This window comes from Ictalurus furcatus, chromosome 3, assembly GCF_023375685.1.
Source record: "Ictalurus furcatus strain D&B chromosome 3, Billie_1.0, whole genome shotgun sequence".
Classification (NCBI taxonomy): Eukaryota; Metazoa; Chordata; class Actinopteri; order Siluriformes; family Ictaluridae; genus Ictalurus; species Ictalurus furcatus.
In genome coordinates this window covers 18,580,716-18,608,112 of record NC_071257.1, presented here as the reverse complement: position 1 = coordinate 18,608,112, position 27,397 = coordinate 18,580,716, and the positions used below count along the sequence as shown (strand labels likewise).

General features: G+C 37.6%; 2 protein-coding genes across 2 annotated transcripts in view; one reads left to right on the top strand and one right to left on the bottom strand.

Annotated features, from left to right (window-relative positions):
- Positions 1–261: 261 nt before the first annotated feature.
- On the bottom strand, positions 262–18,900 carry LOC128605065 (metal transporter CNNM1; the record flags this gene model as incomplete). Its single annotated transcript, XM_053620176.1, has 10 exons — positions 262–1,394; positions 1,733–1,843; positions 2,676–2,780; positions 3,379–3,598; positions 3,919–4,064; positions 6,503–6,602; positions 9,042–9,211; positions 9,342–9,482; positions 11,267–11,410; positions 17,427–18,900. Coding segments are annotated over 10 exons (2,691 nt in total), but the record flags the coding sequence as incomplete, so codon positions are not given.
- A 4,604-nt stretch (positions 18,901–23,504) lies between these two features.
- hpse2 (heparanase 2) overlaps positions 23,505–27,397 on the top strand; it is a 56,143-nt gene continuing 52,250 nt past the window's right edge. The window contains exons 1-3 of the mRNA XM_053621229.1: positions 23,505–24,352; positions 26,835–26,989; positions 27,184–27,345. Of these exons, the coding sequence (XP_053477204.1) occupies positions 24,096–24,352; positions 26,835–26,989; positions 27,184–27,345 (574 nt within the window). The 5' untranslated portion in view covers positions 23,505–24,095. The remainder of the gene's footprint in view (positions 24,353–26,834; positions 26,990–27,183; positions 27,346–27,397) is intronic.

Below are 27,397 nucleotides of genomic sequence, written 5' to 3'. Positions count from 1 at the left end.
ATGTGTTAATAAAGTGTTTTCAATGTTGTGCGGGGTGAACTGAATTTTCAAATGACCCTTTTTGTTTGTTTTCTTTTGCATTTTCCATATGTCTTGACTGTCCTAACTTATTCGGAATTGGGGTTTTATATATATATATATATATATATATATATATATATATATAATATGCATTCAAGTTTGTTCAAGATATGGCTTCTTTTTTTTTTTTTAACTGCCTAGTGAAGCATATCCTTTTTTTTTTCTTCAAATAAACATATGTGGCTTCTGTTAAATTGTAGCAATAGTTAAGAAAAGCATGCCATTATATAATTACTTTCTTAATGTAAAACCTGTTGACTGGATGTGCTTAGACTTTTAAGCATCCTGCATGTATGAATAATGCTGAGATCAGCTGAATGTGTTCTGATATCTTCCAATAAACCACTTGCATTATCACCTAGTGCCTGTGGCAAAACATCAATTGGTCTAAAAAGTACTCTCATGGAAATAAAAGAAAACAGATACAGTGCATTTTTACAGCACTATAAAATTTCCCATTTGGCTAAGAGTGTTTAAAAAAAAAGAAAGAAAAAAAAAGCACTTACCTAATATAGGCAGTTTCATTCACTTCCCCTATATCAACACCTTAAGTAAACTATTCAACTGAATACAATGATCAGCCTTCACTTAAAGTGCTCTGTTATCACTAAATTATCTTATATAGTTCCAGACCCAGCCTTGCTAATACCTCTCCACGAAGAAACAAACACTAATTAATTCTTTTAAAGTAATACTGAAGAAGTATCATGTTAATATGATGATAACATGATATCATGTTAATGAGATGAATAACGCTGCAGGCTTGTGCTTGTAAGCTTTACCTGCACTAGAGGTTCATGTGAAATCACCACAGTGACTGGAGATGACATCATCAGCAAAAAGCCTTCAAATAGTAGACAGTACTGAAAAAAAATTGTGGTACCTTAAAAACGTAAGAACAAGATGTTTGTGTCTTGGATATTTGCTGTTCCCACGCCACATCACAAACCTGGGCTGGATAGGCTGGGTAATGTCACAGGTGCCTGAAAGCACACCGTGTCCTGACATTTTCATGACCTTATGTAACAAAATCCTTCAGCTCAAGAGCACGAAAAGTCTAGATAAAAATAATGACAGCAAGGTCTTATCATTCATCTTCTGTAGAGGCCATCTCTGTCCACATTGAACTCCTTTCCTGTTTAGAATCTGTCAGGACGGATCTAGGACGTTTCACATTGGTGGGAGATGTAGAAATGTGAGAGAGGCAAGGGCTGAACTGTTAGTTCTGATGTGCTAGGTCTTCACCTGGGACAGTTCACAAATGTCCTCTACTGGCTTCTCTCCATCACGTGACCTTTTCCGTTTCTTGTTACCTGGATACAAAAAAAAAAAGAAAGAAATGGATCAAATTTCATTTACATGGGAATTAAGTAAGTATAATGCAATAATTAAAAACTTGACTTCACATGATTATTTATAGAGGATCTCTAATTACCTCACTATGCTTGCTAAAAATGCATGTGTAATGTGAGAATGACGTCTGAGCATGAGTATGTCATGTTTGATAAAGCAAAGCGTGGGGTGCAGCAGAATGACAGAGTATGTGTGAGTATCTGTTGCTAAGATACTGCTGCCATCAGCAGTGGCCGTGCTTGTGTGTGTGTGTGCGTGTGTGTGTGTGTGTGCGTGTGTGTGTTGGGAGTGTAATCACTTAGTTTGCGCAGCAGCTTCTTGCCCAAGTTGTCATCTGATCCATTCAAAGAGTGAGAGCTGATCAGCTGAGATGAAGACAGACCTGTTTCTTTTGGTACAGATACAGTATCTGGGCAGAGAAATACACACAAAAGATAAAAACAATGGGAGAGATTCTATTCTATTCTCCCTGCATCTCCAGTTACACACTTTGATTTCGTAATCCCCGATTTAGTCACACCTGCTAACCTCCAGCCACAACATGCACTGAGATGATTTGTGGTGTCTGGTGTCGGCATTCCTGCATGGGTCATATAAACAGAGCCTGGAAGCCATGCATCTCCCTCCCCAGCAGCATGTCAAACAGTCTTTTCAGTGTTTGACAGTTTCAGTGCATTTACTTATGTCATGGCAGATAGCCAAGACCATTTCTCAAGTGCATCTGGTGACTGCCATCACTGGAAGGATAGAACTTGCTTTAATGGTGAGCCCAGTTATTTCATTTTTTAAATTTTTTTTTTTAACTCTGAATACTTTCTTTGTAATATTTTGTAAAGTTTTCATTCACTATGGCTATCAATAAAATATCTGCTCAGAGGGAAATCATCAGCCCCTGTGGCACACCACCTTGTAAATGAGAGTAAAAATAAATACCACTGATCAGCAATATTCACCTAATCAGGACAAGCACAATCTTTACTTGTCTATTAGTCCTCTTGCTTGTAAATTTAGAAAGTTGCTCCTCCAGTACAAACCTTCAGGTGTTTGAGGTTAAGATTGGAGGATGTGACTTTGCAGGAAACAATAAATAGGAGATGTATTTGTTAACAGCTTAAATTTCAATTTCAATACAGTAACGTTGCTTTTAGATTTATTTGGAGGGTCTTCTCTCATTTCTTTTAGATGCACAGACAGTCACATGTCATGTTTATGTAGAATAAGGTGGTGATAGTTTCACCCACCAGTTCCTCCCGGTTCCTCTAGACATTCCGTCCGCATGTACGGGATCTCATCCATGCGTAAGAACACAGAGTCACTGGGGCTTTTCTGTCCATCTGATTTACTCCCTACAGGAAGAGGCAGAGAGTGGCTTAGCACGTTCCCTAAATTAAGCACGAAATCTGACAGTATGACTACTAAGTGTACATAACTGATGACAGTTGTAATGGATATGATAATAGAAATTAATTGAGTACTATAAACATTTTAGGCACAATAAGTGTTAATTTGTTACACTACTTACTCTCCTGAGTCATCTCTGATCTCAGAACCTCTGATTTTTGCCCTAAACTTGGATACATTTTACAATTTGGAATCTGAAGAAGAATTCAGGAAGTAACTTCAGTAATAAATGTAATTGCAGTTCAGAATAATGTAATAAATGTTATATATTAACATTTTAACACCAGCACTGTCACTGCTGTCCCTACAACCTGAAGTATGTAACATTTGTCTCACCTCTATCCTGAAATAAATGAATTGTATAGAAACTAAAAAATACATGCAGACCAATGAAAAGCAGGTAAAGTACCATAGATACTTTATTAATCAGAATTTAACACAACATAAGTATTATTCATGTTCATATTGTTTTCTTATGAATAATTCTCGGTTATATATTTTTCACCAAATAAGGAAAGTTTCAGTGAAGACAGTTGCACTCACGGACAATGCGATTCTTCTCGTTGAGCATGGAAGTGCTGTGGGGATGTCTGAAGTGGTGTGTGTGGTGGTGTGAGCGGGGAAGAGGCAGTGCAATGCTGTTGGAGCGCGTCTCTGGAATGGTGGTCCTCTCTCCTCCAGCCTGGGTGTCTGCCTCAGGTGTCTGAGGAGAGCTGTCCATCCGCGTGGCTGTCAGGGCATTCTGGTAGTGGTTACGAGTGACCTAAATAAGATTAATAGAGACTTAAATTTAAAGAAGCAGCTAAAAGCACATCACTCTCTTTAAATTTTCACATAAACATGCAGCGTAGCAAAAGTGAGCAAGTGTCATGAGATATTGAAACAATGTGAGATCAAAAACAGCAAGATCAAGATTATGTGCATGACAATGAAGAAGTATCTACACAAGATTAACATTCAGAAATTTGAACCTAACTTATTAATATGTTGCAAGTAATGATGTTCCTAATTATTCAAGCATACTGCTTCTGTACCTGTCAAATTAAATTCCCAATGTGTCTGTGTGTGAATTTGGGTGATAACCTTGATGATCTGCAGGTCGGTGAGCTGGCGAACAGAGTAGTCTGGTAGGTAAGCCCCTCCACCTATGCTCAACTGGCTCAGACTCCCCACATGGATGGTGGTGTCTGAATGATTTAGTCCACTGCTCCGTGATGGTGACCTGTGAACTGAATCAGACACAACCAGTCACTTTTCTGCCTGTGTTGCCATTCATTATGACAAATACTTTTACAATTACAGCATATTTAATAACCTTGCTCCTCCCACTCATTAATGTCAACATGTTTTATACAAACAAGTCACAAATGATAAGTATTAGCTACAAATAAAAATATTAATTACAGAAATTATAATGAAAGCCTTGACTGGTTCTAAGAGCTGGAAAATTCATCACATCTAAAATCTTTTAGAATCTCTAAATTGTAAATCTGTATCTGATCAAATACTAGGACTGACAGATGGCAATGGTGGGCATAATGATTGCTCAAGAACATTACAGTATGCGCTATCATAATAATGATAATTGATTGGCCTGATATACACTGATCAGTCATAACATTAAAACCACCTGCCTAATATTGTGTAGGTCCCCCTGGTGCCTTCCTTGTTGTGTGGTCCTTCCTTGGACCAATTTTGGTAGGCACTAACACATCAGAGACCAAGTGAGTTGGACAAACTCAAAGTTGCAGAGTAAGTTTTGAGTTGACAAAACCAAACAAATCCAACCCAGGTTAATTTGGATTAACACATTTCATGATACTGGTTATCAACTTTCTCAGTCAACCCAGATTTTAACCCAGAATCAATGTTTACTTAGCGTGCGCGTGCACATAAAAGCCAGACGTTTGCAGCAAACAGCTAATAGCGTTCAATATGCAGCACTGTTGCGTTTGCCAAAGCTCGGGAAAACTGCTGATTATGTAAAAGTGTAAGTTTATTTTTATAGGCTCACAATGAGAATAAACGGATCGAAAGCACCAACATATTTCATGTAATTTCATTTAATATCAAATTTAAATTATTTTAATGACATATTAATAATATTAATAATTAATAATAATTAATTCTGAATTATACCAGCAAATTGTCTTGCATGGTAGGTAGCACTACTTGTATTGTTCTCCGCTTGATATATCGCTTTGCTTGTATTTCCTCATTTGTAAGTCGCTTTGGATAAAAGTGTCTGCTAAATGAATAAATGTAATGTAAATGCTAAAGGAAAAAAATCTGAACATCTGTCTGTGAATTCAATCTCAAGAGAAAGTGGGTCATTCAGCAAGACAGCGACCCTAAGCACATAAACCATTCTACCAAAGAATGGTTAAAAAAGAATAAAGTTAATGTTTTGGAAGTCAAAGTTCTGACCTTAATCCAATAGAAATGTTGTGGAAGGACCTGAGGCAAACAGTTCATGTCAGGAAACCCACCAACATCCCAGAGTTTAAGTTGTTCTGTACTGAGGAATGGGCTAAAATTCCTCCAAGCCGATGTGCAGAACTGATCAATTACAAAACGTTGCAATTATTGCTGCACAAGGTCTCACACCAGATACTGAAAGCAAAGATTCATATACTTTTGCCACACACAGATATGTAATATTGGATCATTTTCTTAGATAAATAAATGACCAAGTATAATATTTTTGTCTCATTTGTTTAACTGGGTTCTCTTTATCTACGTTTAGGACTTTTAGTGTGAAGATCTGATGACGTTTTAGGTCATGTATATGCAGATAGATAGAAAATTCTAAAGGGTTCACAAACTTTCAATCACCACTGTGTGTGTGCGTGCATGCGGTGGCTTAGTGGTTAGCACGTTTGCATGTTCTCCCCGTGCTGCGGGGGTTTCATCCCCCAGTCCAAAGACATGCATGGTAGGTGGATTGGCATTTCCAAAGTGTCTGAAGTGTATGAATGGGTGTATGAATCCCTGCGCCCGGGGGCCATCTTCAGTCGTCTTGACTCAGTCTTGCCACTGGATCATGGTGGTCACCGGGAAGTGAGAGTGAAGCCGATACTGTGCAAGTATTCCTCACTTTAATCCAATTCATGCGCAAGTCAAGTTCCAGTTTGTGTTCTCCATAATGGAGGCAGAAATGGAAACTTCGGTCTTTGTCAAAATCGATGGACAAAATCATGGGTGTGTATCAGCAGAGTAGATCTTTTTAGCAAAGGTTGAAAAAAGTTGAAAAACTTGAACCAGCTTGTGCTTATTGCATTCATCCTGAAGGAGGTTATTCAGTAACTTTGGAGGATCTGCTTTTTCCAGCTTTCTATTTCTGGGGACTTTAAAGTTATGCAACTGTGTGCCATTTTTCTCTGAGCTGACCTCTTACTTTAATTACTCCAATGTTCTCCCAAAAGGTTTACACAGCAGCTCTAGTTGCATTTGTCTTAATTATGTCCTATGAATTGAACGTCACTTCTACTTGAGTTTGCAGACAAGATGTCCAATCATATTATTATTATTATCATTATTTTTATTATTATTATTTTTACTTTAAGGGAGGTAATAAGTTGGATTTAAATTTTAAGAACTTGTTTATTGTTTATAAATTCTTCAGTTCTGGATAAAACATGATCATGTTCTAATAAACAAAGCATACCTGTGGGTAGTACAGCCATGATGGCAGGCATGCCATAGTAAGTGAAAGGACCATTTTCAAACTTCAGCTCTTCTTTTCCAATCTCTACCTCCACTCGACCCTGCAGGGCAAGAGAACACCAAGCCTCTTTCAATCAGGTCTCACTAGAGGACACTAGGCAGAAAAAAAACCTTCTTGTATTGACTGTGTGTTCTTTACACTATATTAAATCCACACCAGGATTTTTTTTTAGACTGATAGTACTCTTAGTCTGTGATCAAGTGAACCAGTATGCGGATGTATTTATTGATAGAGACATTAAAACACTTCTGTAATATGTTCTGGATAAGGGAGTCTGCCAAATGCCATAAATGTAAATGTTGGAATAGAGATGAATAAGCTAATCTTTTCTCCTAATCCAGCACAAACGTCAACACCAACTTACATGATATACAGTATATAAACCTTCTTTCCTTCATTTATAAATGTCCACTGTTCATTCTCTGATTAAACAATTCTGGGTTTCCATGTACACTGTTCTCTACCATATGTGAGGTGGCCTAAGAAAACCAATCAGATGTTGCTGTGGTTGATTTACCTACAGCACTCAACCTGTGGTTTTGTGCCTGCAGTCAAATCACTGCTGTGCTGATATTCATGATATAACCCCACTCTTGCTCATTCGGTATTGATTAAATAATGAATTTTAATAATCTACAAAGGTTAATTGACCTTTAAAAAAATCAAATGAGGGATGTTAATATTAAACATGGAATGACTGTTGGATGGGAGTAGTGAGTGGGCTATGAATATTCTGTGAGTCTGTGAGTCTATGGGTCTGTGTGGGCTATGAATAAATGCTTGTATAAAGATAGCTTTTATGGCCATATTTATTATTTATATTTTGCATACTAAATTAAATGCAAATGAAATCAATAAATAGCAGTTGCATTTAGACAGTCTGTGGCGTTGCCTCTCAGGGGAATTGGAATGGATTCTTTAAATCCAGTTTTCTCCCTTTTCACTTTTGGGTGAATCCAGACTTATAGACTTTAAATCATATAATCTTTACCTGTGATTGAGATAACAGCATAAGAGAAATTTGTTTTCAGAATTTCATATAAAATGAGATTATACACAAGGTGTCTGCTGCTCCTTAAGAAGTACGAACTTAATCTCTGTCTGTTTATGTTAGCGTAATCTCAAACATTTTTGTGGGCAGAGGTTTACAACATTTCACCTGATTGGTAATGAGAAGTGAATTGCCAACTAAATGGAGGTCTTCTTGTGTTTTTCTGCCAAAATAAAAGCCACCAGGTCTAACGCATAAAAGTGCATTAAGTCAGAAATATATTACTATTGTTATATTACTATTTATACCCACAAATAAAACTTTATTATCATTATTATTATTAAGTATTATTCAGTGCAGTAGTAATATTAAAAAACAGCTAAGTTATATATATATATATATATATATATATATGTATATATATATATATATATATATATATATATATATATATATATATGTATATATATATATATATATATATATATATATATATATATATATATATATATATATATATATATATATTTCTTCTTTGCAAAAAATGTATGTACATTTATAACACTACTTGTTACAAACACTGCTGCAAGGGGGGTTCTAATACAGGTGCTGAAGGAGTGATGGTAAATTTAACATATTTTTCTCTTCTGACTGCCATAATCCATCTCTCTCTATATTGTTTCCTCTCTTGGAAAGTCATGGAAAGGAAATACTGGATTTACTGGAAATACTGGACAGAATGGTAATGCAACAAGGATATTTGCTATGGTCTTTCATATACCTCTATAGATGTTTACCCTTCTATAGTTTACTTAAACCCAGAAATGGATGTATATGCATGAACACAATCCATTATAGCTGATGTATCATGTAGCATGATTGAAGTGACATGCAGGTCTTAAAATCTTTTGGAAATGTCTTGAATATGGTATAAAAAAAATATTAAATTCGAAGTGTTGATACCTGCAGATACCCTGTATACAACAGATAGTTTCACAAATTTGATTGGACAAGCAGTGTTCCAAGAGTGCTGATATTTAGTGTAACAGGACTGGTATATTTCACTGTGTCTCACTCTGCCTGCCAGTGACCGCTACATAAAATTCCAATTCTAGCAATAATTCGTTACATTGAAGCTGTTACTACACTTACTACAGACTGTAAGTCATTGTATGGCCACATGCAACACTATATCCAGCTCTATCTTCTTTGGGAACTATTTTCATTGATGAAGCAAAAATAAACAAAATGTTTAGTCGTATTGTGTCCCAAATGTCACTTACCCAATATTAATTTCTTGTTTATGGAACTGTTGTTTAAAGGCAATATCAGACTCATAATTGTGTTGTTGTACTGAATATTAACACAACTTTGATAACCTGTGGCCTAATCACAGCCATGCACAACAGCACTCTTGCTTGTGCAATATTGTTTAAATGTCAAAATTTTGCCAGGTTAAGGGTTTTCCCCTCACCTGGTTATATTTACCTGCAAAATCAGCACAAAGTAATCAACAGGTTTGTTGCGCTGGTAGAGGTAGTGCTTTGGCGATTTTTTTTTCTTCTCATCAAACTTCAGCTCCTGTATAACACTTGGATGCTTAATGAGGCGCAGCAGGATCTTCTCTGAGATGTAAGTCGACTTGAAAGGCTCCACTTCTGACAGGAGATGGGGAAAAAAAGGAAAAAAAAAATTGGTCCACTGTGTGCACATACCAACTTTCAGTATATAAATGCATAAGATGTTCTTAAGCGCTTCTCGTGTAATGTTGTGTCTTGAGAAAGTTACCTGTAGCCAGGAAGCGATGTGTAGCCAGCAGCAGCTGAGGGGAGACCTTCAACTTCATCTCACTCTCAGAAAGTTTGAAAATGGAGAAATCTTGTTGTTTCCTCTCGTGGTGAGATACTCGCCGTTTAGTGCGGTTATCAGCTAAAAGACACAGAAATGCACTGAGGAAAACTTATCACTTATCAAAAAAAAAAAAAAGACATATCTCCCACTTGAATTTCATTAAACAAACCCTTATATAGAGCCTAAAAAGGTTCATGATTCAGCCAGTTTTTTTTTTTTTTTTTCATGTCGTGGTTTCACTTCACTGGTGGAAGCATCATGGTGGAAGGATTGGCCGCTCAGCAGTATGATACTGAACGTTGCCCAGGGTGCTCCAGGCGGTGTAATTGTAATCCTTCTGTGCACCGGAGCAGAGAGGGTTAAGGGCCTTGCTCAAGGGCCCAACAGTGGCAGCTTGGCAGCACCGGGGCTTGAACCCCCGACCTTCCGGAGCCTTAACCGATAAGCCATCAATACCCCCATTCAGCCAGTGAAAATAAATCAGATGATGTATTAAAATAGAATATTATACATCTGATTAAACATATTCTATTCTGTTCCATAGTTGAACTCTGTGTATTCAAGGAAAGGCACAGTTTAAGCATTACATATGGTACAAATATCATTTATGCAGAAGATAAATTAGCTGACTGTTTGTTTACGAGAACTGAAACAATTGAAACAATGAACTAACGTCTACTTGGAGTTGGACATATATTATGTATTCAGCAAACATTCATCGTACACACAGACAAGCGTAGCACAGAGGGTGCCCATGCTTCCCATTCCTAGTTTCCATTTTTATTGAACCATTAGCTGTAGCTATATGCCAAAATATAAACATCAAAAATATCTAACGCACACTGTAAAATCAGCCACAGATATTTTAGTCTTGCTACAATCCTTCATCCTCAATACATGACACTATCCAGACCATCAGAAAACAACTCTCCCACCTTTCAACTTATCAGACACTGCAATCCAGACTCTACCCAGCTCCATAAGCACTGACCACATTACATATTTGGGCATTAAAAATATCTTCCCAGCTGTCAGAGCTAAGCTTTAATCCATTGCTCAAAAAAATTTATAACAACCTCCAGTGTTGCACAAACCTTCCACTTTCTCTCAGAGGCAGAATACCTTTTATAGAAATGATGATAATACCAAAAATAGTATATGTTTTGCATCAGAGGCCCCTTAACCTTTACTACTATAACAAGAACAACCACTCACAGCAAGACTGCACTTGTAGACACAGCCATAGTACACATCTGTAGACGTTCACGCACATACACACTTGGTTGTTTTACTATCCTTTTAAGGATAGCAATTATTAACATAATTATTAATGCAGGTAATTAATGCCATGCCTATACCCAAATCTAAACTTAACCTTAACCTCAATAACCAAAAGGAAACCTTTTGGTAATTCTTTTTTAAAATAAAAGCTGCAGTTTTCTTAAATTTTTTTTTTTTTTTTTTTTTAAATCAGCTTTTCTTATACAGACCAGCCAAATGTTCCCGCAAGGTCAAAACCATCAGATATTCCGACATTTATGGGGATATTTGATCCCTACCAAGATATAAAAAACATACTGCCACATACTATATTTGTGTTTCTTTTTGTCTTTGGTTTCTATTGTCTTACATCTTTTGCATGTTCTCTCTGCTGTTTTTCATGCTTGTATTAGTTTACATCTTCTGTCTTTATGGGACTTGTTTACATTGTGAAGTATGTAATAACACTATCTCAACAGTCCTCCGAAGAGGGGGTGGTGGTGGTAATCCGAAAAAAATTATATATATATATATATAGAGAGAGAGAGAGAGAGAGAGAGAGAGAATTGCATCTGGAAATTTTGAGAAAGCACAATGCTTACTGTACAAGTCAGTCTCATCCACAATTTCTGACTTGATAATCTCTTCAATAACATCTTCCAAGGTGATAATTCCCATAACCTCATAGAAAGGGTCCCCTTCTCCCTCATTGTTGACTCGCTGCACTATGGCCAAGTGGCTTTTCCCTGTAAAAGAAGATGTTTGAGAAAATAAAATGTTTCATTTTACAACAACATATCATAATGGGAAAAATGTGCGTCAATCACAGCTTCCAAAAGTACTCAAAAAAGATTTTTATATAAGTATATAAAGTTGGATAATGTATTTTTGTTCAATTGTATTTGAATTTGCATTTAATAGAGCAATGCAAACTGCAGACCTTTATAAAACTATTCAGGCTATTTCATATTGCTGCAGAAGACTGAGCATGAGACATCTCATTATTCAGATGATTTAGATTCAGATGATGGAATTAAGCAGCCCCAGTTCTGACTTTTGAAGATTCAGACTTGTCCTTACGTAAACAGTGGTGAAGAATTATGCAATTCGGTTTGGGGAGCCTGGCTCTACTGACAGATCTAACCAGACCATGAACAACAACAATGAACAAAAACCATCCAGCAAAAAAAAAATCAGCTTTTTTAATGCGCACCCAGCTGTCAGAACTAATTACTAGCTTCCCTGAAAACTCATGAGTGTCAACGCATCTCTCAGCACAGTACTGTAATCTCAGCACAGTCATTTGAGGGTACATAGAATTACTTTACTCAATTGTGGGAGTCTGGAAAGCATCAGATGGCCAGATTTGGAATATCAATTTACAAAGACCGGATTATATAATATGATATAATGCATTCACTTTCACCTCAGAGCAGAAGATGGCACCGCAGTCTGACCAAATGATTGACTTTAAATTGAACAGATTTATAATTGAATTATATTTGTAATTGAAGGTCAGACTGACTGAGGTGGAGTTTCTCTGGATTCAGGTAATGGGACACATTAGGCATTGCTCAGCCTTCAGCCTTGTGCTAGTCAAGGACGATGCATTACATAACTTCACTATTATATGTGCATACACGGCAACACACATGCAAAAACACCCCAAGGGAAGTCCACATGAAAGTCCCTACGATTACCTTTGCTGTTCCGCCAGCCAATGAGCTCCATAAGGCTGACAGCACCAGAATAGTGTGTTTATGGTGTTATATTATTTATTTTATCATAGTAAAAATGACAGAATGTGTAATAATATAAATATGAAGGACTGACTATTAAAAATACCATTCAGACTATGTAAGATAACTTAGGCCACAGATGAAAAGCAAATAATATGCCACATTTTGCCAAGAATTATGTATGGTTTTGTCTTTTTTGTAGTCACATGGCATTTGCATATTATCCTTTTTTGAACATATGCAAAACTTCATTTCATTCCACTAGATTAATCAGCATAGTTTATGACAATAAAGATCACTGGCCCAGGAAGTAATGCTTGAACCCTTTTTGTAACATTTGAGACATCTGGAATTTCTTTTGAAAAAGTCTGTTTACAATTAAGAATAATACAACTGAATTCTTAGCTTGTGGAAGAAAGCATATAATTAGAATTATTTACTGTCTTTTTATGGGCTAAATGCTGCCAGATTCCAGGACTTATATAAAACTGACTATAAACTCTTTGTGACCTGTAACTTGCGCAAATGTCCTTTATTAATGACCTGCTTCAGTGGTGCTGATTACTGAATAATCTTTAAAGCAAATCTCCTCAAATCTCTTGCACAAATTGCATGACCTCCATTGTGGCGTGATATGTTTACAATTGTCTTTTGCCTTAGTTTACATCTGCATCTGAAATTTGCTATTGAAGAAAAGATTAGAGATGCTAAGAAGACGTCGGTACAATTTCTGAAAGTCAACCCTTTACTAACATTTTTTGCTATTCCCAGTGACTTCCAAATCAGCCAACCACTGTACTGTACATGGTCAGAATTATGATCTGTCAATATAAATATTTCCGTAGAGGTCTCTGTGGCATCACAGGCTCAGTAAATAGGAGAAGAAAAAAAATAATGTGGACCACCAACCAGTCAGAACAAGGAAGAGTATCTACTTGCTTATCAGTTCAGAAAGCTCCCTTGGTTGTAGTAGCATTCAGGTGTTCTAGTACAGGAAGTGAAGTGAGGAACTGCCACTAACTTCTTACACACAAAGGCTACTCCTAAAAAGCCGGCAGATTCCCACTTTGCTGGGACAATCTCGTGCTTCTGAATCAGAACCTGTAAGTATGCTTGATTATTTTATGAAGTATCTGCTATTGACTGTTCAAATGCTGAGTTTTGTGTTGTGGCCCAGAGCTCAGTTACAGACCTTTGCTAACATGCTAGCTAAAGTTTGCTAAGTTGCCTCAGTTTGTTTCTATGTTGGTGGTCTGACAGAGATATTGATTGTAGCTGCTCTGAGTATATCTTGAAACGGTTTATATTAATCGAATCACAAGAATCTTAGCTTTCCAAAGATATATCACACGAGTACCAAAAGCAGCTGTGTACATAGCATAGTTTTGCACTTAACAACGAGACGGCCCGCCAGCGGGGCATCGGAATTTACATCGTATCTGAAAGGTGAGAGAGTTATGAAGTAAAAACTTACCATTATAAAAGGTTGCAAAGTTGCTTCCGCTTGATCATCTGCATTTTCTGAATCTGACTCGGGGTAAAACTGATACCATAAAACAGACGACATGTTGCTTAGGAGCTTAGAATTGGTTTAGAAGTCTTGGAGGCTGAAGCTAAGCCAAGAGGCATTACATTTCCGACACACGCTTGAGGTTTTTGGCCAATTAGGTCAAATGGGTCAATGGGTCAGCTGGCCAATCAGAGCACTCTGGGCTTTTTGGAAGGAGGGGCTTTGGAGAAATCGGAGCATTTCAGGCAGCCTGAGAATAGAGGTACTGCAATAATGTAGAATATGTGACAAATAATGTGTTTTTTGAACATTAAAACATGTTAATCTATTCTATTACAACCAAACAAAACTAAACAAAATAATGAACGTTTAAAAATGTTTAAAAATAATTATATGACCCTTTAAGCCCATATCTGTGCTTTTAAAATGGCTCATTTAAAACAAATAATACAATTTATTTGGATATTTTATCTCAGTTTTTAAAATGAAAAAATATTAGAGAGGGAAAATACTTAGAATACACAAGAATTGGTAGAATTAAGAGACTGTAAACTCTGCTTCTGTTTGACCTCTTCACTTTTGATACATGGATCACATGCTGAGACCTTCCAGTCATGATGTATGACACAAAATTTGCAATAATGCTGCTGTCATACAACTATCTTTCCCCATATTTCTACCAAAATCGTAGATATGTTGGGCCACATGTACCCCATATGTAACCATATGTTATCTATGTTAACAGTTTGCAACTACGATTAAAGCTACATTTATCTTGTCCCCCAAAACTGTAGTGTCTACAAAAAAATGATTCTAAAGGTGTTTAAGATGTTCCTTCAGTTAGTTTTACAATATCAATGTTGTACATATTCGTGTGCAAGTCTGTGTTTTAACACTGATGTTCAACAAATACTGTAAAATTGCAGATAAAATTATATTTCAGCTTATCATTTATCAGTCCTTGTCTCAGTGAGAGGAGCAGAGGCTCTAGCTTGCTTGTGAAGTAAAACCTTCCTAACCAAAATGGATCTGCTTGGAAGGGGTGTCTGATCAGAGAGACCACACTCTCCTCACTCACTGGCTACATGGTCATGAGGTGCCATGGGGGCACAGAGGGTTAAAGGGGTCCACTTGGTTACAGGTGGACCTTTTGCTGATGCCAAGCCAACTCACAACTCGTTGTCGCCCTGCCATCTATTTTATGCCTCTACTGCTGATTGTTCCCATGTTGCATGGATTTCAGCAACTAGGCCACAGAGTCTAGCTTGTGGCTCTGAGATGGCTGGCAAGGCCTTGTTCTATGAAAAGTGGTCCAAAACACCCTGTTAAATTCATCCCTGAGCAGATCTGCTACCTCAAATGAATGGAAAATTTTGGATGCCCCAGCCAGGTCACCTGTACCTGTGGGTTTGGTCTTTCAGGATGAAACACAGACTGAGGACTATGAACTGGCAGTTCTGGAAACTTTCCTGACCACAAAAAGTACCTAGGCCTTGTATGCCCTTAGCTGGAAGCTGTTTCATGAATGCTGTGCAACTAATCAACTACATCTGCTGCACTGCTTGGTCTGCTCCAAGACCTTTTGAATACTTCTCTTGGGTGTCACTGTGTACCTTCTCTAGGTTCTACAAGGCTAACATTGCTGCTCCCAGTGGCATGACATCAAATAATTGCCATGGTTCCTTCTCATTTGGGAACCAGTGCCTACTAGACAATAGTTTAATGAGAAGGTTCCAGGAAAAGATGGCTGTGGTATTTATTGCAAATACTATGTTATAGTTTAGCTTGTGCCTTTGTTAGAAGCTCTTGGCATGCCTGTGCACAGGCAGTGGTGGCTTGGCAGTTAAGGCTCTGGGTTACTGATCGGAAGGTCGGGGGGGTTCAAGCCCCAGCACTGCCAAGCTGCTACTGTTGGGCCCTTAAGCAAGGCCCTTAACCCTCTCTGCTGCAGGGGTGCTGTATCATGGCTGACCCTGCACTCTGACCCCAGCTTCCTGACATGCTGAGGTATGCAAAGCAAAGAATGTAACTGTGCATATGTATATGTGATCAATAAAGACTCATTATCACGTGCGCCAGTCCTGAGTGTTATCTGTGGTTCACAGAACCAAAGTTACATACATAACTAGCATTTTGCACCACCAAACACATCCGCTCTTCAACACTTGATCAATTTTGTATGAAGATAATCTGACGTGCCTAAAGGTTCTTTAAAATCAGTTCTTTAAAATTGGAAGAATCTGCAAATACATTTATTTTGTAATTAATGCATTTATAATATTAATGTTTTTCATCTGCTCAAGTTTAGAAGCTGTGATAACGTGTGGTTTATTCCATTCCGAACTGACTGCAGTGAGAGTCTGCTAATTCCTTTCCCTATAAACAAACACCAATCAAAATGTCACTAAACTGCCCCTCCTAACTCTGACAGAAGTAAAGGTTGAACTTGCATATTTCATGATTTCCCTTATAACACATTTAGTGGAGGCAGCAGGGGGTGGAAGCTTCAAAGACTAATGCTTGGGGAGCTCAGTTTGAGAGAGACAAAATCGTCCTCAATACAACCCCTGACATTTTATTCCCTATGGCTCGAAGCTGAGACAGTGATTGGGAGAAAGGTCACTGCAGCAGGTTTAATTTGCCCTGAAGTATCTGCTCATTCAGTGTCCCGCAATGCAGAACTGATTCTCATATTTTTTCTTAAAGAAAAGTAAAATTTGTATATATATATATATATATATATATATATATATATATATATATATATATATATATATATATATATGTTAGTATGCACACTGTATATATGTATATATATACAGTGTGCATATTAATCTCTCGTTCCAATGGAACATGTCTTTCAGCATGTAGACCTACAGTATGTGCTGATACATAATAAAACGTTAAATTTTGCCGCTCTACTATCTCCTACCGAGCTTCTCAAAACAGAATTACAAAAATTTTTGCACAGTAGATGCTGGCAATCTGGATAAGTCCGTGTTACATAATATCCAGTGAATGCTGTTTCACAGTTCTAAACCCCAGTGCATGAATTTATGCCAGATGTCAAAGCAGATCAACTCTATTTCTAGCCACAATACAGAGCTCAGATGGAATGATACTCCACAGTACTTTCAACTCAACAGTGCACACTCATTTACTTTCTCTTTCATTTGATAAAGTGAATTCTGTCTATGAAATAATGCTGAGTCTTCAGCTCAAAGAAACTCATAGGTTCATGAAACTCATGTATCATACTATAAGGATAAATTAGTAAATCATTCAACTTTGCATCCAGCTTTCTGATCAGCTACTCAGCCAAAAGAAACTGAACCAGTGGTCAAATCTGTGTATGTTTTATTATTTTGCCCAACTGTCGTTGCGTGTAACTGTACAGGTAGAGTTGATGTTTAATTTAATAGTAGTATGTGTTGCAGGGCTGTAATCAGCAAATTTGTGAAACCTTATGAGCAGCTCTACTGCAGTTAACCACTGAATGTTTTTGATACTTACCTTTCTTGAACTGCTCGAGCATTGCATCAAGCTTGGTATCATTAAATACACAATGCAAAGGATGTTTGTAGAACTGTGTGATGGTTTTAAGCGGAGTACAGTCATCTGGATCAACGAAGGCCAGATCTTTAACAAACAGAATGTCAATAATGTTTGACCTCTCGTTCTCAAAAACAGGGATGCGAGTATAACCGCTCTGCATGACGTCAGACATCGTGTAGAAATCCAGGATGGCGTCAGAAGCCAGCATAAAGCAATCATTGAGCGGGGTCAAAACATCCTCGACCGTTTTGGTCCTAAGCTCCAGGGCTCCCTGTATGATGTTGAGTTCCTCTTTCACCAGGTCATGATAGGGATCTGTGACGCGCAGCATCGCCAGTAACTTTTCACGAGTGTAAAAGTTACTTATTTCTTGATGCAACATGTTATCCAATAGTTTGCTAATCGGGTACGTGATGGGAAAAGTGACCAGCATCAGCAGCCGAGTGAGCCAGATGGTTTTAGATGCTATGGCCAGCCCGTGTCTGGATGCGACGGAATGCGGGAGAATCTCCCCAACGACAAAGATCAGAAAAGTGCAAGCGGCGGTGGACAGAGGCGTGCCTCCGAGAATCTGGCACATCCAAACAACTAAAAATGTATTGGTGAACACGTTGCACAACACCAACGTGCAGAGAACGTAGTTGCCATGTTTGCGCACGGACTCAATCTTGCCCGCGTACTTCTGCTCCTTCTCCGTGCCACTGTTTTGGAGCACTTTCAGCTCCACGGGGTCGAGGGCGAGCATGCTTATAACCAGTCCGCTGAAGAGTGCAGACAGAGCCAACAACAGCACAGAAACAGTCGCCTGAAGCCATCCGTCCGCGTGTGGTGGCCGCTCGACCACCGCGAGCCAGAAGTCCCTGGACCTAAAGTGCTCCCACTTGGCCCCGTCAAAGGCGCACATGGAATAATATTTGACTTTCTCACCTCGCCGTAGGTCTTTGGCCAGCAGCTCCACGAGGATGGAATTCTGGCTGGAGGCCGACTTGAACGAACCCAGCAGCTCTATGTCAGAAGTTCGTGCGCTCTCTTCCACGCATAAGTTCCGCTTGGGGTGAGCTTGACCCTCTCGGCCCGGCTGCGGCTCCTCGACAAAAGCGATCCACGGCGCGGTGGTAGAGTCCGCTCTGGAGCTCGCGTTTCGGTTCATCCTCTGCGGCGACACTGCGTAGTACACCCGCAACACGAAGCGCGTTCCCTCGGTCGCCCTCAGCAGTCCGTTTTGCACAGACAGCGCCGGACTCGTGTCCTCTGGTCGGAAGCCTAACAGGCCGAGGGCGTGACCAGGAAGATGCGAGACGAGGAGAAGCAGCAACGGCAGCTGCCATGGTGCCGGGATGCAGAGCGAGAGGAGAGCATCCGCAGCATCCGCAGCCATGATGCTGAGTGGCTTTGCAGAAGGATATTGGCGAGATGTGTCACGTGGCGATCTCTCTCTCTCTCTCTCTCTCTCTCACACACACACACACACACACACACGCACAAGTGCGCATATGCTGGCACCAGTAAACAGCTGCTGTGTCTTGCAAATAGCTCAAGCTGTAATACCTCAAGAGAAATTACACATTGCGATGACGAAAGGCCGTTTACCGAATGTTTAGGTCAATTTTCGCATGAACCTGTCAGTAACGAGCGACTTCCCTTCAATTATGCGTAATTATACAGAGTATGTGTTTGAAAAACTGAATAAACATTTACTGAATCAATGAACAGTTGACTTCTGGAGACAATTATGCTAAAAAGCAGGTCTGCGGTGTAAGATATTCAGTTACATTATGGATAATGGTCAGACATTTGCTGTGAATACACATTAGGAATGTTTTAAATAACGTCGGAAATACAGAGGATATGTTTACAATATCTGGAAGTAAAATCGCAGTGCATTGTGTGTTGTGTTTTGGTCACGCACGCCCAGCCTGCTTTCGATGGTATATGATCTGTGTGTCCTCAAGATGGCAGCATTGCATCAACCCACACTGGAACTGTGACTATGAAAGAGGGGTTTTTAAGTCAGACATCAGTTAACCCAGTTTCTAGCTCCAAACACACACACAAATAATTGTGGTAGTTTAGAAAAATAGAGAGAGAGTTGCTCGATGTGATTTTAAAGGTTCTTACCTCCAACAGGTTCTGCCTGGACTTTTTGCTAAAATGAATATATATATATATATATATATATATATATATATATATATATATATATATATATATATATACACACACACACACACACACACACACACACACATATATATATATTATATATATATATATATATATATATATATATATATATATATATATATATATATATATATATATAAAATAGTTTAAAGATTCTTCCACAGAGACAAAACAGGTCACACTTTAGGGCTGTATATTTAATATCCCTTTCCTAAGAGTGCATGCATTTTTTTTAATGTTTGTAACTGGAACACTAGAATAATGTGACCTGGATGAAGAGGTAAATCCAGAAGAGAACTATCAACTATCATCTATTTGACCTTTTTTTTTTTTTTTATGCTTACCATTTTCATAACTTTATCTCTTGTTTATCTTATTAATATTTTTTTTCTTGTATTTTACTGTTATTGTTAAGCACCATTAGCCTACACCAAGACAAATTCCTTGTACATGTAAACCCACGGTACTTGGAAATAAAGGTGATTCTGATTCTGATTTATATAATATATAGCTTTTCCCCACACAGAAATAGCCTAATGAAAAGTAATAGGAACAAAATCATTAGACCTTTCTGAGACGGCACTCAGTCAATGAGTTGTTAAGCCTTTTATAAAGTAAAATCTTATGCAACTAATGAAGACAGTATTTGAAAAAAATACTTTGAAACAATCATTTTAAAAGAATTACTAACTCTTAAAATATTAAGTAATATTTTAATAGGCTACTATTCTAATGGTGACGGACGGAAATGTAGCCTAATTTTACTCACCTAAACGTGTTAGAACAAGCGGTGAACGCTAAATGTGCGTATGGTAAACTAACTGCTCATATCTGGACTGTAGAGAATAAAACAAAGCCTCAGCTGTTTGGAGATTTGACCGCATAAATAATGTGTAGCTTACTAGCTCTGCTCGTCTGCTCAGTGTCGCTGCCACGTAGTAAATCAGAGAAACAGTCCGGGTGAGGACTTTTCTTCCCGAAGTGTGTCAGCGCGCCGTCTGCGTTAAATAGGGACGATACGTTGCGAGACCTTGGCTTAATACTTTTTATTTAATTTTATTTACTTTTTTTTTTCAAGAGTTTTACTGCTGTGCCTGGACCTGTGTCAGATCGGTTTCCTCTGTAGGCCTTTGGAAAACAATGACGTTTCAGAGCAGAGTCTCAGCCTTGACTCTGCCTAGGGGAACCTACATTATATAACATCCTAAAAGTTGCTAAACCATCATTTGATAGTCGATGAGTACTAACACTACCACTTCCATAATCTATATTTATACAGTTATGCACATTTATACGCAGTGAGTCAGATTAACAGGTTGTGTGCAGGTCAGCAAATGTTTATGTCATAGAATCATGAACGGTTCTATAAAACGATAATAATAATAACAACAACAACAACAATAATAAAAATAAGAATAATAACATATATATATCTATCTATATATATATATATATATATATATATATATATATATAGTACTATATATGTGTGTGTGTGTATATATATATATATATGTGTGTGTGTGTGTGTGTGTGTGTGTGTGTGTGTGTGTGTGTGTGTGTGTTATCTTTGATTAGTTGTAATAGGCTATTTAATGAAAAATATATAAATGTAATGAATTCGTCAACAGATTCGCGATAAAAGTGGTAATTTCCCGCTACACATTATGTTTTTTAATAGTTGATGTTTTGTTAATTTTGTAGTGCTTTTAAATGTACTTGACATAATGTATGTATTGGATCCACGGCACTTAAACATGTGGATGAAATGTCTTGACATATCTTAGACTTGCAATGATTGTTTTTAAAAAATGGCTTCCGTATACTACTATTATTAATTATTTAGCAAATGGAATGGAAACGGCAAATAAATAAGCACTGAATGTAGACAAAGACTAAATGTAACTCGTCCGCAGCTCAGTGTGAAAGTTGAAATCACATAATAATCCTAAGACTTTTCGCTGGAACTACATAGTGTGCAACTATACAACTATGCATGTATACAGCACCTGAAACACAGTTTACAGGCATAAATACGTGACTGTCTCCTGAATGTTATAGCGCCGATAACTTTCTGCATGCTTCTTCGGTTCTTTGTTATTATTATATTATATTATATTATATTATATTATATTATATTATATATTATGATTATATTATTATTATTACTTGAGTAGCCTATATAATTCTGTCAGCAAAAATATCCCATAGTCAACACATTTAACGGAGTACACGATTTAACATGTAGACTGAGAAAAAAGAATGTTGTTTAAACACGTTTAAGCAACTGTTTAAAGGACCGTCGAAGCATTTTACTTTAAAAAAAAAAAAGATTATGAGGGAAAAAACCAAAACAAAACAAAACAAAAATATTATTACCTCAGTAATGATTTGGCTACCTATAGCCTACAGAATTAAACTGCATAAATTAAATCTTTTCATTTATCAGGTAATAATTAAAAAAAATTACATTTAATCCATGTAACTTCACTGTGTATTTAAAGGCAGCATATCTAAAACATTTAAACGGACAAACTCAGACTTAAAACGGCATCTATATTGTGTATCTTCGTCGAGCTATTTTAAAGGGTTATTTATTATAAATAATTATGTTCGGTGTAAAATGAATACAAATAAAGCGACATTATTGTTTCAGTGAGCCCATGTAGCCTATTTATGAGAAGACTAAGCGACCTGAATATATAAGGTATAGGCTGTATAAAAGCGCACACTGTCCAAATGTCTAATAGGGCAGATTTGCGTGCACTGAGTAAGCTACAGGCCTAGACATCAAATAAATGCTAAAGATGTCTATAATTTAGCCGCTAGCATTAAATTAAACACGCTGGCTATTTCGTTTTGAAAATCGCCAAATAACTCTTTTCCAAATGACGGGCCTACTTGTAGGCTAACTTTGGTAAGCTATTACCCATTTCTAATGCACGGCGAAGAGTGTAAAGGTTTAAGATTCTCGGGTTGCTTTCCGGCTTAACCTGTCATTTAACGATTTAAGTATTTAATAAATGGTTATCAGAAAAGTTGTGGTTTTATAGCCAACGCTATACTGTTAATGTAACAATAGTCTACTTCTGCTAAAACCCCTTTTCTGCTCAGTATGTTTCAGTTTATTCGAGGCCATTTATTCTTGGCCGAGCAGCCTAGACTGCATCCTATTTGACTGACTAAATATGACTATATTTGACTGTGTTAATTGAGTTAATTGAAGTGAGTGAAGCAGGGATCTTGGCGAATTCTACTGTAATAGGCTGCTCTATTTTGCATTTGAAAAACAAACAAACAAACAAACAAAAACAGTATCAGCTAAAGGAAATAGGCATATTGCATAATTTTTAATCTTTAATTCCCTCACATTTTTCCCACTATTTCTTTTCTTAAGACCATACAATTAGACTGAACCACTGGACATTAAGAATCATTATGTTATTAAACTGTTATTAGTCTACTCAAACTGTTATTAGTCTACTTATTGAATGTAATGATCAATAAATTGCTACTCCAGTATTGTCTTTCTTCTACATCACCTTTTTTTGTATCACGGCATTATATAGCTAGAATGAGAGAGAACAACACAGGCAGTGTCTGTTTTACTTTGTCTACAGAGCACGAATATTAAGTAGACTATAATACCTGATGTCACTCTGGGTTTAGATGAGACAGCCTAATGTGTTTTAACTCCATCTGGAAAGTGTTAAGCGGATTGATTTAGCAAACCGAAATATGAACTTCAAATAGGGAGGGCGAATTATTCATCACACTGTAGACAACTTCTAGCCTATTGATGAAAAAGATATATTTTTAATTCTTGAAAATCAGCAAAGAAAATCAGCCGACCTAAAATAGCCCTTTAGATGATAGCCTAAAATCAGAGGTTTTAACTGAGTTTAGAAATTACTTACAGGCCATTTGAAGGTAGGGATATCCTATTTTCTGATAGCCTATGTTACCTCCAAGCAGGCTATTAACGTCGGGCGAACGTTTATCCATTACTTTAACGTAATTGACGGAAATCTGTCCTAGCAAAATCACTTTCTATGTAGTTCAGTAGGCTACGAAGGTAGTCTGTGTGGCTCCTTACCTTGTGTGTGTGTGTGTGTGTGTGTGTGTGTGCGCGCGTGCGTGTGTGTGTGTGCGTGTGTGTGTGTGGAGTGGATGGGCGGTGCTGCCTCGGGCCCCCGTTAACGGAGAGGCTGGGATTCTGGCCCCGGGGCGGATACGGCAGCTCGATTTTAACAAACAGCGCAAAACAGGGGGGTGGAGGAGAGACCAGATTACAGGACGACAGAAAACAAACACTCACTTGAAGAGCACTCACTTTCGACAGCACTTAAGGTGATTTTAATCACGTTATTTTTTTATAAGGCTACTCTGCAGGGTCTCCTTCAACTCGCAGCGCGCTCTGCTCGGCGGCTTTGTGGACAGAAGATGCCTGGGCGATTCTTCCCTCAGATGATCGGTTTGGCTGTGTGGTGGTCATTTCTAATCCAGTCTCCGATCTATTCCGCCAGTGCTTCCTACCGGCGACACGTACCTACCGCTGAGAAGAGACAGAATTTTCTGGAGAGAACTCTGATTTTACTGGACGTTAATACGCGAAACCCGGTGCGGGTTTTGAATGACAACTTCTTATCGCTGCAAGTGGACCCGTCTATCCTGAAGAACGGCTGGCTAGACTTCTTAAGGTATTCGATTTTGACAGCTCTCTGCACTCACACCATGCATAAAGCTATTAGACACCATTGCTCTAACGCATCTGTTTTCATTTTCTGTTTAAAAAAAATCAGCAATGCTGATATTTAGGCGCCAAAGTCATACAGGCTAAAGTAATCACAGGGCAAATTACACAATACGATGTGAAGGATTTTACCTAATAAGTGCTAACAATAAATAACATCCTTCTGTGAAATCCTTGAGTTATTCCACTTTTCGGTGTGCAAGCAAAACATCCTCAGCAGCATTATACGCAATTGCTGTGGCAGTAACATGCTTTCTACTAAGATCAGCCTACTGCTGTTGGCTTTTCCATACCAAGCGGCTCGCTTGTGCATTATCAGCATATTATCAGCTGCAGGATTTGGTTGCAGCTACAATAATCCTGATCTGATCTGATTAAACAACACTGAAACTTCCATAAAGGAGTCTGTGGCGTCTCATCTTCTCTCTTCTGTCTCATCTCATTTTGTCAAATCGATTTTGTTCAACCATGCAACATGAGGGTGGGATGAAACTTGGCCATGACCTTTTGAAAATAGTTTCAAAGGCCAGCAGATGGGTGAATATTCGCGTCTGATGAAACATTTCTGTAGGTGGGATGCACTACTGTAAGCGATGTTCCCAGTGCTGTAGTGCACATGTAGCTGTAGTTCTGTCATGGTCGCTGAGATGCTGTGTGCAGTTTAGGCCAGAGCTTTGACCTGAGAGTGAATTCATGATTTCTGTAGATTTAACCATGTCCAAAGACTCATTTAATAAACGCCCAGTTGTAAAATATCCTTATTTTTTTTCTATACTGACGTTAGGAAAACATGGTGGATTTCGATAGACACCACGATTTATAACGGAAACAAAGGTCTGTGTAGCATAGTCGCATATTCATCCTGACAAAACTTCCCACAGGGTCGATAATGACCAGGAGATCCTTCTAGCAGAGTTCACCCAAAATATAAAGTACCATAAGCAAATACTTGATTTGGGGTACGTGCATGCAGGGATACAGAAGCGTGTTATTAGCCTAGTGGTTGGTTCATTTCTGAATAATTGCGACAGAAACTGTTATCAGTTACTGCGCAATGACAGCTTAAACAACAAACATGGCTATGCGCTTGTGTGTTAATAAAGAACTAAATCAACGTTATTATTATTATTATTATTATTATTATTATTATTATTATTATTATTATTATTAGTTGATAATACTATTAGCCTAAAATATGCCGCCAGGTGTAATTCCGTTTCCATTAAGATCTTCCATAAGGCTAATGACTAACTTTACATCGAATTACAGCTACAGAGATGACAACTGCTTATTTATTTATTCAGTCATTTATCTATCTATCTATCTATCTATCTATCTATCTATCTATCTATCTATCTATCTATCTATCTATTTGTTTGTTTGTTAGTTTATTGTGTTCTGCTTTCTTGAAATTACGTTTCAGGTGCACATAAATCGTTGTTTTTTATTCTTACTTTGCAGCTTGCAGTGATCTCTTCAAAAAACTCGGTTAAAAGGTTTTCATGACAGACCCATTGGATGTTTTGGAAGTAATTGTTTTGAGTTGGATCGGCATCAGTTCAACAGCATAATAAATAAATAAAACGCGCAAACTAAACTAAACTAAACTAAACTAAACTAAAATAAATAAACACACACATACACACATTATCACATTATTATAATCGACTATTTATTTATTTATTTATTTACATATGTGTAGCCTATGTGTGCGTCTTTGTGCAAACCCTATATATCGCCGTACAATCTTGTATTTCAGTCAAGATCTTTTATTTTGCCATATTAATCATAAAATATGCTCAACCTGTAACTAAACGAAACTTCGTTAGAATTCTTTTTCACATGGGTATAAGTAATTAGAGCGTAAATCATGTCCTCGACCTACTAAGCCGTGGTCTGCAGATGTAACTTTTATTTAATGTTTTAACTTTTAAATCATCAGACAGTTTTGCCTAGATACACAGGTTCTCAAAAAGCTGATTGATAGCGGATAAAAAAAAACAAAAAAACAAACAAACAACAACAACAACAAAAAAACCCCTAGGTAAGCACATTGCTGTTTTAGCTTTATTACATGGGCAAAATATTGCATTTGGGATTAATTTTAAACTGTGTTTAGATTTTTTTAAATCTCTGTGGTCTCTCAAGTCTATGTTGGCCTATTTCTAAATGTCCCAGCTAATGTGTTCCAAATTATGACTTAAAATCAAGTACAGACTACAATATTACAATAGGCAAATGAGAAAATTGGTGAAACAGTTCTACACCAAATATGAAGTTCAGTAATTCACTAGAGACCCATTCTGGTTAGGTTAAAAAGCTTTAATATTTAAGGAATGAAATTAAGTTTTTCTTTTAATTCTATAATACTAATTCATAGCCAGTTGGTAGCATGTCTGACTTTAAGCAGTCTTTCTCTGTTTCCTCAGTTCCAAGCGATTAGTAACTTTGGCTAGAGGACTTTCTCCAGCTTATCTGCGGTTTGGGGGCAAGAGGACAGACTTTCTCCAGTTTCATAACCTGAAGAATTTAGCCAAGTTTAGAGGACCAGGACCAGACTATTACCTCAAGAATTATGAGGATGGTATGAAGATTTGTTTTCAGTGTAATTTTTAAACATTATAACTGCAATAAATAAATTACAGAAGTTAGTTTGCTTTAACCATATAACCAGATATTACTGTATGATGACATAATAGACATAACACAACTGCGTTTGTGGTATGAATAGAAAAATTAATATATATATATTTTTCCTAATGGTTCCTGTCTGCTCAGACATAGTGCGAAGTGACATTGCCCTGGATAAACAAAAGGGCTGTAAGCTGGCCAGTCACCCTGACATGATGCTGGAGCTGCAAAGGGAGAAAGCGGCTCAGATGCAACAAGTTCTACTGAAGGAGCAGCTCTCTAACCTCTACAGCGATGTCACAATAACAGGTAGGAGATCACAGCAGCACACTGGGTATGTCATAGAACATGAACTCAATAA